The sequence below is a fragment of the Saccopteryx bilineata genome, chromosome 1 (assembly GCF_036850765.1).
Source record: "Saccopteryx bilineata isolate mSacBil1 chromosome 1, mSacBil1_pri_phased_curated, whole genome shotgun sequence".
Lineage (NCBI taxonomy): Eukaryota > Metazoa > Chordata > Mammalia > Chiroptera > Emballonuridae > Saccopteryx > Saccopteryx bilineata.
The window spans coordinates 24,109,633-24,128,352 of NC_089490.1; the positions used below are offsets into that span (position 1 = coordinate 24,109,633).

General features: G+C 44.9%; 1 protein-coding gene across 1 annotated transcript; it reads left to right on the top strand.

Moving 5' to 3' along the window:
• The first annotated feature begins 1,690 nt into the window (after window positions 1–1,690).
• ANKRD66 (ankyrin repeat domain 66) lies at window positions 1,691–14,927 on the top strand. The gene is made up of 4 exons (XM_066252960.1): window positions 1,691–1,763; window positions 8,459–8,633; window positions 10,826–11,054; window positions 13,888–14,927. Exons 2-4 carry the CDS (start codon window positions 8,471–8,473, stop codon window positions 14,090–14,092), a joined length of 597 nt encoding a protein of 198 aa, XP_066109057.1. The 5' UTR covers window positions 1,691–1,763; window positions 8,459–8,470; the 3' UTR covers window positions 14,093–14,927.
• Window positions 14,928–18,720: the final 3,793 nt, after the last annotated feature.

Genomic DNA, 18,720 nt, shown 5'->3' on the forward strand with positions numbered 1-18,720 from the left:
TTGCAAGAAGTGAGGGACACACGTATTAGTAAAGGAACTACGTAGGAGGTGTGGACCCAGACGCATGCAGTTTGCACGTGACAACAGCCCCACTTGTTACCGGGATCCTTATTAGACCGCAGATTTCTTGAGAGTAGGGCTCTGTCCTTGTATCCCTGCATCATTCCACTTATTAGTTGCTTATCAAATATATACTTGTTGAATAAAACCAAGCTGACCAGGAATTGTCCTGAAGTTTAGGATAGGTAATAAGACACTGAGCTCTCTGAGGGTGGGCGTGGGGTCCCTATTAAACTCACGTATATTCTCCCACCTGCCCCCCACACCAGAGACCAGCGGTGTCCTCTCCTTTCTTTCTCACTTTACCCAGGCCGGTCTCCTCCCTCTGCCCGGACTGCCTTCCCTAGCTCCTCGGAGGCCTGGCTTCTCCTATGCCGGGTCTCAGCTCACATGTTCCCACTTCAGGGCATCTGCGTTCACCCTCCTCTCCCATTGTTCTCCGACCTTGCATGTTGTTTGTCCACAGCACGTACAGACGCTGTAATTTCACGTGTATCCATTTATGTCTTTTTTTTTTTTGTCTGTATTTTTCTCTGAACTTTAAGCTCAAAGAAGAGAGGATCAATGAATGCCTTGTTCTCCACAGAGCCCGGTGTCTGGCAGATATAAAGCACTCAATAAATACAGGTGGGGAGAAAGTTAGAAAGAAAATAAGAATATGTGTGGGAGAGCCTGACCAGGCAGTGGTACAGTGGATAGAGCATTGGACTGGGACGTGGAGGACCCAGGTTCGAAACTCTAAGGTCACAGGCTTGAGCACGGGGTTGCTGGCTTGAGCGTGGGATCATAGACATGATCCCATGGTCACTGGCTGAAGCTCAAGGTCTCTGGCTTGAGCAAGGGGTCACTTGCTCTGCTGTAGCCCCCATCTCCCATCAAGGCACATATGAGAAAGCAATCAATGAACAACTAAGATGCCTCAATGAAGAACTGATTCTTTTCATCTCTTTCCCTTTCTGTCTGTCGATCCCTATATGTTCCTCTCTCTGACTCTGTCTCTTTTAAAAAGAAAACATGTGGGGAGAAAGAAAACAGATACAGAAATACATGTAAGAAGGAAGAGGCAATAAGAAAGAAAGAGAGAGAGGAGGAGGAGGAAGAGGAGGAGGAGGAGAGAAGGGAGGAATAAAGTATGGGATAGAGGGATTAAAGGAAAGAGAGGAGGGAGGGAGGAAGGAGGAAAGAAGAAAGTCTTTCAGATCAGCATCGTAATAAAGATGGTAGATGCTTGGAGTAAGGGAGCAGAAAAAGGAGGCAAGGAGAAAGCACCTCATTTTTCCTCCCTCCTTCCCTCCTTTCTTCCCTTCTGATGAGAAGAAAAAGAGGCTCGGCAGAGAGAAGAGCCTTGCCCACAATCTCCCAGCTGAACGTGAGGGGAGCACCTTGTCCCCACTACTCCGTGGGGTCTTGTGGACTGTCATTGGCTTATTCCATTTTCATGTACGTTTTTCCTTGAATGCTATTGGAAAGAAATCTGTTAGGGACCATACTTGGACTACAGAAGCAGACTGGAGCTGCTGGCCAGTCTCACTGTGAATAGAGGGGCAGTCTCCGTCCACTAGCTAGTCACTGCCTAGTGAAGCTGAGGTTGGTTGACCAGCTTTGATCAGGAAGGAGGGGTTGGTTTCCATGGTGTGAAACAACAAGACTTTGGCAGCTCAGACTCCCTGTGGGCACCAGGCACCTCAGTTTCAAACAAGACAGTAAGTATTTTTATATTACCCTTGTTTCTAGATGTTTACTACAGTTATTTCCAAGCATCCATGTTTGTGAGAGCTTATATTTACTGGCGACACTTTTAAAAAAATATTTTATTGATTGATTTTACAAAGAGAGGGGAGAGGGAAGGAGAAGTATCAACTCATAGTTGCTTCACTTTAGTTGTTCATTGATTGCTTGTCCTATGTGCCTTGACCGGGCAAACCCAAGGCTTTGAACTGGCCACTTTATCATTCCAGGTCGACGCTTTATCCACTGTGGCATCGCAGGCCAGACTACTGGTGACATTTTTACATTGAGACACCTGTGCCAGGAAGGGAAATTCAAGTGCACTTAAATACACAGGGATTCATGGGAAGGAAAAGTTGCTAAATTTTAGTAGTCAGTGGTAGGCTAGTAAACTCTGTATGTTTTGTACAATAAATATTTGGGGTTATTTTTTAAAAGTAAGCATCTAATTTATAGTATTGTTTATTTTTCAAACAGCTTTGTTGATATATAGTTTACATGCCATAAAATACACGTATTTAAAGTACACGATTCAGTGTGTTTTTAATATAGTCAAAGTTGTGAAAGCATCACCCTCCACTATTTAACTTTAGAATATTTCCTCACCACGAAGGAAGACTGTCTCCTTAGCAGTCACTTCCCATCCCCCCACCTCATTCCAGCCCCTGGCAACCAATAATCTACATTCTATCTCTATAGATTTGCCTATTCCGGACATTTCACGTAAATGGAATGGCACAATATGTAGTCTTTTGTGACTGGCTTCTTTCGCTTAGCCTGTTTTCAGGGCTCATCCGCATTGTAGCATGTATCAGTCAGCACCTCGTTCCTTTTTTATTGTCAAATAATGTTTCATTGTGTGAATGTCTCAGATTTTATTTATGCATGCATCCATTAATAGACATTTGGATTGTTTCCACTCTGAGACTATTATGAGCAATACAGCTGTGAACATTTGTGTACTAGCTTTCATGTGGACATGTGTTTTCATTTTTTTAGGTATATACCTAGGATTGGAGTGACTGGTCATATAATAACAACTCTGTTTAACTTTTTGGAGAACAACCAAACTGCTTTCCAAAGTGTCTGCATCATTTTTATATTCCCACCACAGGGAATGTGGGTTCCAATTTCTCCGCACCTTATTAACATATGTTATTATTTATCTTTTTAATTGTAGTTATTCTAGTGGGTATGACGTGGTATCTCATTGATTTTGATAGTCATTTCCCTAATGACTAATAAGGTTGAGCACCTGCTCAGGTGCTTATTGGCTGTGTGCATATTTGTTTTGGAGAAACTTCTGTTTATATTCTTTGACCTTTTTTTTTTTTTTTTGTATTTTTCTGAAGCTAGAAACGGGGAGAGACAGTCAGACAGACTCCCGCATGCACCCGACCGGGATCCACCCGGCACGCCCACCAGGGGGCGATGCTCTGCCCACCAGGGGGCGATGCTCTGCCTCTCCGGGCGTGGCTCTGCCGCGACCAGAGCCACTCTAGCGCCTGAGGCAGAGGCCAAGGAGCCATCCCCAGAGCCCGGGCCATCTTTGCTCCAATGGAGCCTCGGCTGCAGGAGGGGAAGAAAGAGACAGAGAGGAAGGAGAGGGGGAGGGGTGGAGAAGCAAATGGGCCCTTCTCCTGTGTGCCCTGGCCGGGAATCGAACCCGGGACTTCCACACGCCAGGCCGACGCTCTACCACTGAGCCAACCGGCCAGGGCCTATATTCTTTGACCACTTTTGATTGAGTTATTATTTTTGCAAGACAGAGAGAGAGAAAACAGGAAGGGAGAGAAATGAGGAGTATCAACTTGTAGTTGTGGCACTGTTTTAGTTGTTCATTGACTGCTTCTCATACGTGCCTTGATGGGGGTGGGGGGCTCAAGCCAAGCCAGTGACCCCTTGCTCAAGACAACGACCTTGGGCTTCAAGCTGGCACACTAGCTGGTGAGCCTACGCTCAAGCCGGATGAGCCTGTGCTCAAGCTGGCGACCTTGGGGTCTCAAACCTGAGTTGTCAGCATCCTAGGTCAATGCTCTGTCCACTGTGCCACCACCAGTCAGGCTGTTTTTTGTGTTTTTTTTTTAAATTAAGTTATAACAGTACTTTATATAATTTGGATACAAATTTCTTATCACATATTTGATTTACAATTATTTTCTCTCATTCTGTAGTTGCTTTAAACTTTCTCAAAGGTATCATTTATAGAACAAAAGTTTTTAATTTTAGTGAAATATAATTTATTTAATGTTTTCTTTTGTTGCTTGTTTTTTTGTTGCCTAACCTAATGTGATAAAGATTTACCTTTATATTTTCTCCTAACAGTTTTAGTTTTAGGACATATATTTAGGCGCGTGAAGTTAAGTTTTATATATGGCTGGGTAGAGCAGTGTTTCTCAACTACCAATTTGCAGACTGCTGGTGAGCCACCAGAAATATCGTGCTGGTCAGCGAAAGGGTTAATCGCCCTGATGTTGAATGAAGACTCTAGGGACTGGCAGGTGAAAAACCCTGAGGTAGAGGACCAGCTTCATTCTTTTGTATGTGGATATCCAATGTAGAGACTATTTATTCCCCATTGAATTTTCCTGGTATCTTTGAAGAAAATCAATTGACCAATGTGCTGGCTGGATGGTTCAGTTGGTTAGAGGATTGTCCCAATACACCGAGGTTGTGGGTTCGACCCTCAGACAGGTCACATAGAGTCAATCAATAAATACATAAATAAATGGAACAACAAATCGATCTCTCTCCCTCTCTTTTTCTCCCTTCTTCTCTTTCTAAAATCAGTCAATAAATTAAAAAATAATTTAAGAAAAAAATTAATTGACCACAAATGTAAAGGTTTATTTCAGGACTCAGTTCTATTCTATTGCTCTGTATGTGTATCTGTATGCCACACAGGGTACCTTGTACCACACTGTCATGATTACTGTATCTCTGCAGTGAATTCAGACATCAGGAAGTGTGTATCCCACTTTGTTCTTCCTTCTCAATACTGCTGTGGTGATTCTGAGTCCCTTACATTTCCGTATGAATTTTTAGGATCGGTTCATCAATTTCTTTGCAAATATATGTATTTATACAGTGAGAAGATCTACTTAAACTACAATGTATCCATGGGAAGTTATGGAACTTCCTTGGTATGAACTCAAATGTGGATCGTATAGGGTTAATTTAAGTGTAAACCTGCTTGAAGTTCTGTGTGAATGGCAAAGAGGCTTCCATGCCCTGATTCTATAAATTTTGTAATACCTGCAGGTGAGAAATCATCTAGGACCTTTTTTTTTTTTTTTACCACTTTATCATTGATTGAATGCTCCAGTATAAGGATTTTCTACTAAAACAAACAAGCCACAAAGATAACGTCCTGTGCCATGTTCTGTTACCTGCAAGTACACTGAGCACCCACGTCGTGCACAAAGGCAGGTCCCCGTCCCACACACTCAGAGCTGCTCAACCACTTCGGGGTGAGACCCAGGCATCTGTTGTGTATGCTGCCCCTACCTTACTTCAGGGCTCTCCTCCACCTTGCTGCTAGTGACCTCGCTGTTCAAAGTGTGGTCTGTAAACTAGTGGTTGCTGTGGGAACTTGTTACAGATGCAGGATCTCGGTGCTACCGAATCAGAATCTGCATTTTAATGAGATCCCAGATGCTTTATGTACACCAGAGGTTGCTAACTGTGACCTACAGGCCAAATCTGGCTCCCTTCCTGGTTTGTTTGTTTTTTTTTTGGTTCATGGTCAGCACTTGTGGAGGCAAGTACTGTGATGTTGTAGAGCCAGCTGTCGTCACTCTCTGTGTCCCCAGCCCCCCACCTGTTCCCAGCACTGGCCTCCTGAGCTCACTGCTGTGTCTGGCCCCTGCCCAGGGTCCTGCTGGTCACCACCGACGCCTTGAGGACTCCGCGGTTAGCAACCACAGGGCGCTGAGCAGTGGAATCATAGTCCAGTCACGTCACCTTGCCTCCTGCCAGCTGTCAACGTGTGAGAGCTGGGCTCTTAGAGAGGAGACAGAGCATGCTGGGACCTAGGTGTCACTGGGGCAGAGTGAAAGTGACCCCCCCACGGGCCAGGCCCCTCCCACTCAGGCAGGTTGCTCTTTGTTCCGGGGCTGAGGGCTACTGGTCAAAAGCAAACTCACCCACTCACCCACCATGGTGTAACATCCACCGGGTACAAGAACAAACATCGGAGACTTTCAGGAGTATAGATGTAACTTTATTGGCCAGTTTTACCTGCGCAGGGGCAAATTCCTGAGGTGTCCAGAGACACTGTGCTCACAGGAGCTGCAGATGGGAATCGCACCTAGCGCTCACAGCTAAATCTTTTTATAAGCTAAGCAAGCAAGCCTAATACAGAAGCAGATGTGGCGGTAACCTATTTGCTAAGGGGGCTGCACATAGCATAGCAACAGGGGCTGGGGTCTAGCTCATTGGCGAATTCCAAACCTAAACTTCTGATAAGGGTCTTTTAACCAATAGAATGCAAACATTTGTCTCTTTTTCTTTTTTTTTTTTCTCTCTTAGCCTCCCAGAGTCCCTATCTGTCTCTGCTTCTTGAACGACCTTGGGCATGTTATTCCTAACAGAACAGGAGCAGGACCTGCCCGTAACCCTTAAGTTCCCTGTTCCATTAGTGCCCTGCTTATTTTCTGATCTTCTCTTGGTCCTTACACATGGCAAGGCCTTTCTCCCCCAGCATGGTCCACCCCCACTAAGCAGGTGGGAGTTCTTGTCACAGAACGGCGATCATGTTGCCTCTTGACCCACAAAACCTAAAACATGTCCTATCCAGCCTTTGCGCCTTATGTTACCTCCTTCCCTTCTCTCCCAGTCTGGACAGCCATCGGACTCACCTCACGTGGAGGACTGACTGTAACATAGATTGCCCCTCCCACCTTAGCGTCTGATTCAACAGGTCTGATTCAGAGCCCGCTAGTTCGCATTTCTAACCTGTCCCGGGTGCTGCCGCTGTAGCTGGAGCTCAGTGTGCACGGTCGACCTCACTTCCTGAGATCTGAACCTCAGTGCTGAGGTCAGAGCCATTTCCAATGGCCCCTCCCAATGCAGCTCTCTTCTTTTTTTTCTGTATTTCAGCCCCTTTTCTGTTATATCAGGAATTCTCAAACTTTTCCATCTCAGGGATCCTTTACTCTTCAAAATTACTGAGAATCCCAGAGAGAGAGATTTTTAAATCTGAATTATAGCTATTAATATTCACCCTATTAGAAATTAAAACTGAGAAAATAGAAAAGTCTATATTAACTCATTTATAAAAATCACAATAAACTTAATAAACAATAATATGAATATTTTTTATAAACAATAACTATTTTTCTAAAACAAAACAAATGGAGAAGAAGGGCGTTGTTTTAGTTTGTTGTCAAGTCTCTTTAATCTGTGGCTTAACAGAAGACAGCTGAAGTCTCATACCTGCTTTTGCGTTCAATTTGTTTTTCTGGTTGAGGTATATAAAGAAAATCTGGCTCTATATGTATATGAAGTTGGAAAAGGGAGTATTTTATACCTTTTTTCATATATTGTTAATAGTTTTCTTTGATGCAACACCAACACTGGTCAATGTTAGGGCTTTAAACGTTAGTCAGAATCGGAAATGATGGCAGTGTGCTTTTTCATACTCTAAATTAAAATTCATTAAACTGAAATCCATCGGCCTGTTCTGAACGGATCCCTTTCCCTATGCCTGATTTTGTAGCATCATACACTTGTCATACAGAAAGTACTGGCTCACGGAGTTAACCAGGCATTTCGAATGTTGATATATTTCATTATTTTAAAATCCCTTTTACTAAGTCATGTAATCAAGGATAAAAATTTGATAAAAAGTAATCATTCTTACTGCTTTAGTTTTCTTATTAAAACTAGCTTTTTTTTTTCTTTTCATTGAGCATATGTGGTGGTTAAAGCTACCATGCCTGCTAGTCCAGTTTGGGGTCACTGCCCACACTGCTGCCTTTCTTCATATCAAATCACCAGCAGCTTTTCAACACCTCTGCTTGCGAACCATGCGGACATTATCAGCACAGTGTACAAGGCCAATGACATGTTAATATTATCAGGAATGCAGTTTGACCTCACGAATCTCCTGAAAGACTCTCGGGAATTCCTAAGCATCTATAGACTATGGTTTGGAAAATGGTTGGTTTCTGTCTTAATGATGTACATAATTTTAAAGCCATTTCATCTGTGTGTTTATATTTTGTCCATCTCTTGTACTGATGTAGCAATAGTATTTCATTTCCATGACGTATATGTTCTCTATCCAGTATAAACTTTTCACGTGGATTGCCACTGTAGCCTCACAACACCCTGACAAATTATACCCATTCTACAGAAGGGAAACATAAGGCACAGCATCGCACAGCTGTCTCAGAGTCACACTGCTAGCACTGGAAAGTGGTTTGAGGCCAAATAACCAATGCTGGCCCATGACTATAGCCTGTCGTCCTGAAGGCAGAGGGGAGCCATTGAAAGACTCGGGTCGGCAACTGGCACGCACGAACCACAGTAGCTAAGATCCAAATATACGCTGAGCAGAGCGCACACCTGAAGCAACCCGGATGCAGATTTCCGATGAAGAATCCTCACTAGGAATAAAGGGTGGTAGAGAATATCCTAAGTGACATGTTTTTTTTTTTCCCCACAGCTGGTTTTTGCCATGGAATTGGCCAAAATGTCAGACATGACAAAGCTCCATCAAGCTGTGGCCATAGGGAACCACCATTTAGTGAAAAAGATTTTAAAGAAAGGTCTCTGTGACCCAAACTACAAGGACGTGGACTGGAATGACCGGACCCCACTTCACTGGGCTGCAATCAAAGGTGAGGGGCAATGCCTAGGTAGACTCCGTCCCCTCGAATCCATCATTCGTCAAGATAGCAGTCAGTAGTCTGTGAGGGGTGGAAAGAACATTTCTTGGGAGCCAGATGGATCATTACAATGCCAGCACCATCACTTACTGTTTATAGCACCTTAATAAGTTATTTAATGTCTCCAGGCCTTAGTTTATTCACCTACATACATAATGGGAATAATAATGCTACCTCGGAGTCTTGTAGTGAGGACTCTGAAATATAATGGGAATACAATGCCTAGCATATAGTCAGCTCTCAATTAATATTAGTCTTCTGCCCTCTTGATCTTGAACGTGACTGGAGCATTATCACTGTAGTAGGAAGGGACTTTGTCTTGTTCACTGCTGTACCCCCCCCCCCATGCCTAACATGGCTTAGTTATGGAATTGGAGGAAGATAGTGGCAAAAATTCAGCCAATGGATTTGCCAAGGCCTTTTGCAATAAAAGACCATTAAAGAATGTTAAGTAAGGAAGTGGAATAGTCCTTTGTTTTCTAAAACTTTGTTTTGGCTCCTGTATGGAGAATGGATTAGCAGGAAGCAAGATCGGCTGGGAAGAGTTTGCAGAAATTTAAGTACAGTGTCATGGACGCTATTCTAGAGCACCTTTTAGTAAACATTTGCTATATGCTGGGTGCTATAACATGTGTTTTATTTCTCTGACTTATTTGGACTTCACAAGAACTCAGTGAGGTAAGTGGTGACATCCTTAATTTACAAATGAGAAAACTGAGCCTTAGACATTTGTTGCTTGTCCGGGGTGCCATTAATTAGCAAGTGGTATTTATTGTCAGGGATGAACCCCCATCTATCTGGCAAAAAGCCTGTGCAATTCTTTGCTAGCTATCATGTAAATGGGACTTCACATATATATTTTTTCAATTGAGGTATAATTGACTTATATTAGTTTTAGATGTATAAGATAACAATTTGATTTTTATATATGTTGTGAAATGATCACCACAAAAAGTCTAGTTAATATTCATCACCATACATAGTTAAAAATACTTCCATACATAGTTAAAAATACTTTTTTTTTTTTTTTCATTTTTCTGAAGCTGGAAACAGGGGAGAGACAGTCAGACAGACTCCCGCATGCGCCCGACCGGGATCCACCCGGCCCGCCCACCATGGGGCGACGCTCTGCCCACCAGGGGGCGATGCTCTGCCCCTCCGGGGCGTCGCCATGTTGCGACCAGAGCCACTCTAGCGCCTGGGGCAGAGGCCACAGAGCCATCCCCAGCGCCCGGGCCATCTTTGCTCCAATGGAGCCTTAGCTGCGGGAGGGGAAGAGAGAGACAGAGAGGAAAGCGCGGCGGAGGGGTGGAGAAGCAAATGGGCGCTTCTCCTGTGTGCCCTGGCCAGGAATCGAACCCGGGTCCTCCGCACGCTAGGCCGACGCTCTACCGCTGAGCCAACCAGCCAGGGCCATAGTTAAAAATACTTTATTTATTTATTTATTTTATATTTTTTATTTTTAGATTTTATTTATTAATTTTAGAGAAAGGAGACAGAGAGGGAGAGAGAGAGAGAGAGAGAGAGAGAGAGAGAGAGAGAGAGAGAGAGAAAGAAGGGAGGGAGGAGCAGAAAGCATCAACTCCCATATGTGCCTTGACCAAGAAAGTCCAGGGTTTTGAACTGGCGACCTCAGTGTTCCAGGTCGATGCTTTTATCCACTGCGCCACTGCAGGTCAGGCTCTTATCATAACTTTTAAGATCCATTCTCGTAGCAACTTTCAAATATGCAACACAGTATTAGTAACTATAACCTCCATGCTGTACATTACATCCTCATGACTTATTTATTTTATGCCTGAAAGTTTGTGCCTTTTGACCAACCTCACGCATTTCACTCCCCCCACACCCCACCTCTAGAACCCACCAATGTAATCCGTTCTCTGTAGCTATGACCTTGGTTTTCATATTTTGCATTCCACATGAAAGTGAGGTCATCCAGTGTCTGTCTTTCTCTGTCTGACTTGGCTTCATGCCCTCAAGGTCCATCCATGCTGGAGCGAAATACTGTTTTTGAAATCAGCCTTGAGACTTAGGGAAGAGAGTCAGGTGTCCAGGCAGGGCTGAGGGAATGGACCTGGCCTCAGACCGCCAGAGACATTTTATTTTTAGCCTTCTCCTGTGTTGTCTTTGATGCCTCTAAGGGCATATGCAGGTGCTGCAGCTCCTTATACAGCACGGAGCCAGACCCTGCCTGGTAACCGATGTGGGCTGGACCCCAGCTCATTTTGCAGCTGAGTCAGGCCATCTGAACGTGCTCAAGACTCTCCACGCGCTGCACGCCGCCATCGACGCCCCCGACTTCTTTGGAGACACCCCGAAGAGAATCGCACAGATCTACGGGCAGAAAGCCTGTGTGGCGTTCCTGGAGAAGTGAGTTCCATCTATGTCTACCTATAGAGTGGGCAGAGAAACAGAGAAACCAAGGTCTTTGCTGACTCAGGGATCTCAGGTTGATGAAAATAAAGTGAGGAAATCCAGGCAATGATCGTCAGAGTTTTTATTAGTTTTTCACTGAAATGACTAATTTGGTGTGGAAACTCTAGTGCATTAGGTTATGTACATTCTATTATTTTTAAATTATACAAAATTATAACTTTTATAATTATATATTATTACAATTGTAATACCATAGCACATAATTATTATAATTATTGTTTTAGATTATACAAAAATGTTCTCAGATAAGAGACTAGGACGCCAGGTCTGAAAATGGGACACGGTGTAAGATTTATCACTGTGTGGCATCAGCTCCCATCCAAGCTACCAGGGAGTCCTGTTGCAGAATCAATGGCCTTTTCTCAATTCACATCTCACCTCCACTTAATCTGATAGCTGACATTCTTGAAACTTCTCTCTTGCTTTATCTGATACTACTCTCTTCTAATTCTCCTTCTAACCTGACTATTCCTTCTCATCATTTTGTCTAAGCTCCTATTTTTACATGCTTTGCAGATGTCGAAATTCCTCAGGGTCCTGTCCGTGGCTCTCGTCCACTGACTTTGAGTAATCTCAGCCCCTCCCCAATGATCAGTGGGTGGCTAGGCATGAGAGGCACCCCAGAATAACTGACGTGGGGGAGGAGTGCTTCCCCCAAATAGTCTGGAGTGCTGTGACCAGGAGCAGTGGGCAGATCGTGCTGAGCAGGCAAAAAACGCATCATGTGTAAGTCAGCTCTACTTCCCACATCTCCCGTGAGGAACTTCCCTCTGATGGTCACGGGGATCAGAGAGAAAGAATCTGTTAAAGGGAAATTAATCTGGACCTTGAAGATGGGTAAGACCTGCCTAATGAAGGAAGAAGAAAGATAAAAAGATTATTTTTTCTCTTTTTATTTTTTTTTTGAGAGAGAAACAGAAAGGAAGAGAGATGAGAAACATCAACTCGTAGTTGTGCCACTGTAGTTGTTCCTTGATTGCTTCTCATATGTGCCTTGAGTGGGGAGGGGGAGGCTCAAGCTGAGCCAGTGACCCCTTGCTCAAGCCAGAGACCATGGGATCATGTCAGTAATTCCGTGTTCAAGCCGGCCACCCTGTGTTCAAGCTGGTGAGCCTGCACTCTAGCCAGAGACCTTGGGGTTTCGAACCTGGGACCTCAGCATCCCAGGTCCATGCTCTATCCACTGTACTATCACCGGTCAGGCTGGAGGAAGAGAGATTCTTCATTGGGAGGAAAGACACCAAATTGAAAATGTGCATAAGATGAGTGTATATGTGAGGAGGTGGAGGGATAGAGGAAAAATAAGTGGCCTGGCTACATAGAGCATTACACTGGAGAGAAGTGGAGAATAAGGTCAGGTGGGCAGGTGGAGGACCTTAGTGAGTTGGGAAAACCTGTAAGTGTGAGCTCATTAGGGAACTGACAGGCTGAAACAGATGCTGCAGCAACGTTGATCCTGTCTGTAGTGGAAGAGGCAGGGCGCGGTGCAGATAGGATTGGAGGCACTTTGTCCATAGGCACAAAGATCACATAAAGAATTTCTGAAAAATTCATGTTGCAGGTAGGTGAGCTCCAAGCGAAGATGATGAAGAGGAAGGTAAGAGTTTTGAAAGAAGCCTAGGCAGTAGTTGATAATTTTCTCAGTATCCTAGGGATCCTAGTAGAACAATTCAACATTTAATCCAGCTTCACTAAATAGTGCATCTGTCATTCAGCAAACACATTGGAGCCCTACTATGTGCATCACATTGAACTGGATATGAAAAAGAAAGATAAATCAGATACAGTGCTGGAACATCAAGCAGTTCCCTGTCCGGGAGAAGCAATAACTTGTTTACATAAATGACAGATAGGAAGTGACAAAGGTCATAAAAGCAGAGCAACAAGAGGGACACTGAATGTTGAGAGGGACACAGTGTGTGTGGTCAGCTTGTTGGGAGAATAGGGACTGAGGAACATGCAGATCCGCTGTCCTCTGAACGAACTGTACTCTGTATAATGCTTAGCATTTAAAATCCTGTTTGCCTGGCCTCTACCATTTATTTCCTCTCAGCTTTCAGTGGTCCTAAGAGTGGCTCAAATTTCATCTTTGTGAAGTGGCTTTCCCCAATGTCTTTAAGCAAGTCACACACTTACCTTTGGCCTCATGTACAAAATAGCATACATGTAGGCTTCTCATTGTCCGTGTGTATGTGTATGTGACTATCACTTATCTATTTGTCTATCTGTCTATCTATCTATCTATCTATCTATCTATCTATCTATCTATCTATCTATCATCTATCTGCCGACCTATCATCTATAACTATTCTTTACATGAATCCATCTATACATACAGTACATAAGCAATTCTGTCATTTTTATTTTCTTTCTTATGTGTTTCTATACTTTTCAACTTTTTGCCACGAACAGATATAGCTTTCCTAATTAGGAAACAATAAATCAAGGGAAACAGCGGCCTAATAATATGCTGGCTGCCGTATGCATGTGAGCCCTTTGAGGACCAGCAGCTTTCCTTCCAGCTCAGTGCCTAATCGTCTGATGCTGTTAACCCCTCACTCCAGCTCACCGATTTTCTCCACCTCCAAGGGGTCTCTTAGTGCCTGAGACCCTCAGTGTGTGCTTGGAAATTCTTGAACTGGGCCTCCTTCCTTTGGACTGGGGCTCAGAGGGGCCCAGGCTGAGTGCAGAGGGCGGGAGAAGGGGCGATCTGGAAGCCTGGCTAGGGCTCTCCGCGCTCTCTGACGCCTGGTGCCCCCCCACCCAGGGCCGAGCCTGAGTGCCGGAACAACCGCCGCACCGCCAGGCAGACGGGGCTGCCGCTGGACGAGCGGGACCCAGACTGGGACGCCAAGAAAAGGGAGATGGAGCTGTCTCTTCCTTCCTGGAATGAAAACACGAATAAGAAAAAGCATAATAAGAAAAGTCAAGGCCCCGCCAGGCTTAGCAATGCCAAGGAGACGACAGAGTAAGGAGGCCCGGCCAAAGGGACTGGGACCTCTAGGGCACTTTCCCTGACACCAGACTAGAGCTTCTTAGGCGTGTGTTGTCTTTACCTGATTTCACTGAGAGACTGTGATCCAGATGGCTTCTACCAAGACCTGTCATTCAGCCTGGAAGTCTCGCCTCGGTGCACTCCACACGGACGATGGTCTCCGTGCTGATACCTGCTGTCCACAAGAATTACCAGCAGGAGACAATGGCAGCTCCACGCGTTTTGTCATCAGTGATTTGCATTTGTCAGTGTGTCTTCACCCCACAGGCAATTATAGAATTTCAGAAGAGCCCCTCCCATAGAAACTGGACTGTTTATATGCAAAAAAACAAAAACAAACAAACAGAAAACCCTCAAAAATCACCAAAATACTGTCTAGTCAGCTATGAAAAAAATTACTTGTTGTCACATAGACGAAGCAAAAAGGTGAACAAATGTATCTTTTAGTTTTCAGCTGTTTTTTTTTGTTGGTGGTGGGGCAGAGGCCCACAGTCTCAGCCTGGACACTTTAGTAATGATCACTTTGGGAGGAACAGTCAGAGCAATAGACCAGTTCAGTGGGAAAAGCCCGGCACAAATGAATTTTGTCCTATGTAATTAGTGAGAGAGAGTATAAAATAATGGAACGTGATTACAACTCGCACTTATTTAACTGTGTGTTTTAGGAAGTCTATAAAGATCAGGTATTTCCAATGAAATTGTATCCAAATTGAGATGTGCTATAAATATAAAATCCACATCAGATTTTTGAAGACTTAATACAAAAATGTAGAATAGCTCATTAATATTATTAAATATTGATTACATGTTGAAAGGATAATATATTGGATATTGGATTAAATAAAAGATATTACTAACATGAATTTACCTCATTTATTTCACTTTTTAAAAAAGGTGGCTACTAGGCCCTGGCTGGTAGCTCAATGGATAGTGCATTGGCCCAGCGTATGGACATCCTGGGTTCGATTCCTGGTCAGGGCATACAAGAAAAGTGACAATTGGTCCTGGCCGGTTGGCTCAGTGGTAGAGCGTCGGCCTGGCGTGTGGAAGTCCCGGGTTCAATTCCCGGCCAGGGCACACAGGGAAGGCGCCCATCTGCTTCTCCACCCCTCCCCCTCTCCTTCCTCTCTGTCTCTCTCTTCCCCTCCCACAGCCGAGGCTCCATTGGAGCAGGGTTGGCCTGGGCGCTGGGGATGGCTCCTTGGCTTCTGCCTCAGGTGCTAGAGTGGCTCTGGTCGCAACAGAGCGACGCCCCGGAGGGGCAGAGCATCGCCCCCTGGTGGGCGTGCCAGGTGGATCCCGGTCGGGCGTATGCGGGAGTCTGTCTGACTGCCTCCCCATTTCCAGCTTCAGAAAAGAAAGAAAGAAAGAAAGAAAAGTGACAATCTGCTTCCCCCTACCCCCTTTCTCTCCCTCTTCCACTCCTCAAGTCACTGCCTCAATTGGTTAGAGCATGGCCCCAGGCGCTGAGGATGGCTCAATTGATTCAAGCATTGGCCTCAGATGGGGTTGCTGGGTGGTTCCTGGTCTGGGCAAATGCAGGAGTCTGCCTCACTATCTCTCCTCCTCTCACCTGAAGAAAATAAAAATAAAAAAGACATGTGTTGGAAAAAAAAAGGTGCCTACTAAAATGTTTAAAATATGGATGTGGCTCACTTTTCCCCACATCATACAGCACTGCCATAGAAGCCAGAAAATATTTAAATCTGGCAACTGGCCTGGTGGACGTTAATCGGCTAACCCACATTCTATGTTTGCTAATTTCTCTGCATAAAGCAATTGTCTTTGGGTACCTAACAGTTTTATTATGTATTCCTCAATTAATGCTTGTAATAATACAGGACATGTTAGGTTTGAATTTTCTTACATGAATAAATGCTTGACTATCTTATTAGAAAGCTGTATAGCTAGGAGGATACCTTCTCAGTGTTCACCCACCCTGGGCATCAATCTGCTTTCTCTCTGCCCTGCATTTCCCAGGGGTGGTTCCGGCTTGCCATGTCTGTACTGGTCCCCAACCAGCACACACATTAGAAGACACCCGGCTCAGGCTGGACCAGTATGATTCTCCTGGGAACTTGAAAAAGGTCCTCGTAAGAAAATGGGTCAAAAGTATGGAGTGGCTGATTCCACAATAGGACCAAAGAAGTAGAAACACGTTCTGCAAAGAGAAAGAGAAGACTGAGGGCAGAGATGAAGAGAGAGAGAGAGAGAGAACAACTTTCTGGTTTCCACTTATGTTTCCCTACTCAGGAAATCTGAAATATACTTTTGCTTTTTTTCTCCCTTGCAATCAGTCGTTTCTAATAAGTACAGTTTTAAGATCATGGGGTTAGGGGTCAAGCAGACTTAGGTTTGTATCCTCGTCTATAGAATAAGCAAAATAATCCTTCCCCCGGCATTGTTGGGAGGGTGAGACGAGAGGGTGTGTGGGAGGCCGGCGTTGGCACCCTGTAACTGGCGCGTGGCATGGCTATTGTCTTACTACAGAAGTGAGCTTGCTTTCTCACTGGGAATCCCAGAGGGGCCCAGGAATAATTCCTTTTACTAATCAAGTAAGGCTTGCCATTGTTCAGTTCAGAAATATCCCGTCTCATTTTATGACATGGATAATAGCTTGTCTTCCATTGACCCTCAGGCTTGGGCTAAACTGTAATAATATTCTTAGGGTCCTCTACTGTGTCCATAACCCCACGGCCTCCCAGGATTGTTCTCACTGAGTCCTTTCATTCCTATTCTCATCGAAACATTAAGAGAAGGAATATGCTTATTCTCCCATGAGTTTTTGTATAATAAACAAGAACAACAGGAAGAGGGCACTAAAATCCTTTCTTTCTTTTTATTTTACAGAGACAGAGAGAGAGAGTCAGAGAGAGGGATAGATAGGGACAGACAGACAGGAACGGAGAGAGATGAGAAGCATCAATCATTAGTTTTTCGTTGCGACACCTTAGTTGTTCAATGATTGCTTTCTCATATGTGCCTTGACCGTGGGCCTTCAGCAGACCGAGTGACCCCTTGCTCAAGCCAGTGACCCCGGGTCCAAGCTAGTGAGCTTTGCTCAAACCGATGAGCCCGCACTCAAGCTGGCGACCTCGGGGTCTCAAACCTGGGTCCTTCGCATCCCAGTCTGACGCTCTATCCACTGCACCACCACCTGCTCAGGCAAATCCTTTCTTGTTTGAAGAATTGTTATACCTAATCTGCATGACATACCTGTGAGGCAGGTATCAGATCCCCTGCTGACATCCCAAACTGAAGTCCTGAGAGGTGAGTGACTTGCCCTAGGCCACCAGGCTGATGCTCCTATGACCTTAGAAGCCTGCCTGGATGAGATGGAGCTCTGGTTCCTTTGACTGTGGGACCTTGGGTGGGGTGCTTTATTTGTCTAGTTTTCCCATCTGTAAGTTGGGGAGACTGCCAGAGCCTCTGCCACAGAGTCATGGTGAGAACTAACTAAATGAGGTAATGCATGTCAAGCATTTAGGACAATACCCTTCACATGGTAATGTCAGTTATTGGGACGGTTATTGTTTCCAGGGTCTTAGATAGGTAACAAAGAAGAAGGGATTGCTAGCAAGCATTAGCAACAGCAGTCCAGAGGAGGAATTTGAGGAAAGTGTTCTCTCTAAGCCCTGAATGAAGATACCTATTTCCTGGACCCTAAGGTTAAGATCTCAACCAAGTAGCCTCATGACTGAGGTTACTTCACGCTCACCATAGGCTCATCCCTTGCGAGGTATGTGGATCACAATAAATGAACTTCACTTGTCCCGTCACCCGAGGTGACACTCAGTCTATTTCAGTGAGACCTATGTCAGGATTTGCAATATTGGGAGGGTCTGGTATTTGGAGTATTCATCTGCTTTCTCCTACCTTTATAGGTAGGGAAGAGCTAGCAATTTATGTTATTGTGTAAAAAGCAGGGGCAGCATCATGATACAATGAGGACAGGGGAAGAGGGAGAAGCTTGATTTATCAGGGAACCGGCTGTGTGACTGTGGGCGGGGCCTCTCATCTGTAAACCGACAGGGTAGAGCCAGATCTCCAAGGTCACATCTAATGCTTGTAAACTAAAGTTCCACGGGGCTCTTCTAAGAAATTAAGCAGTGTTTTATTCTGATATGATTTGCAAATCAAAGAATGTAGCCTTCAGCATGAATTGAAAACAGACTCTGAGGTGGACGGAATCAGGAGAGGCTTTTAAAAGCAGGAATCAAAGGGATGGGTTGCTGGGGAAACTAGAACACAAACTTACATCATTCATTTTCTGATTGGTGGGGACAACTGGACTCTTAGGAGTCCGCTGACCCAGTGGTCAGCAAGTGGAGTTGTGAGATAAGAACCTTGGCTCTGGTAGAGCGTTGGCCTGGCGTGCAGGAGTCCCGGGTTCAATTCCCGGCCAGGGCACACAGGAGAAGTGCCCATCTGCTTCTCCACCCCTCCCCCTCTCCTTCCTCTCTGTCTCTCTCTTCCCCTCCCACAGCCAAGGCTCCATTGGAGCAAAGTTGGCCTGGGTGCTGAGGATGGCTCTGTGGCCTCTGCCTTCAGGCGCTAGAATGGCTCTGTGGCCTCTGCATTCAGGCGCTAGAATGGCTCTGATTG

Bases quoted from the DNA above. Each gene is read 5' to 3' on its own strand.
- ANKRD66 (XM_066252960.1), top strand. From the start codon at position 8,471: ATGGAATTGGCCAAAATGTCAGACATGACAAAGCTCCATCAAGCTGTG. The intron at 8,634-10,825 runs GTGAGGGGCAAT...GATGCCTCTAAG, and splicing joins TCACTGGGCTGCAATCAAAG to GGCATATGCAGGTGCTGCAG. The intron at 11,055-13,887 runs GTGAGTTCCATC...CCCCCCACCCAG, and splicing joins TGTGTGGCGTTCCTGGAGAA to GGCCGAGCCTGAGTGCCGGA.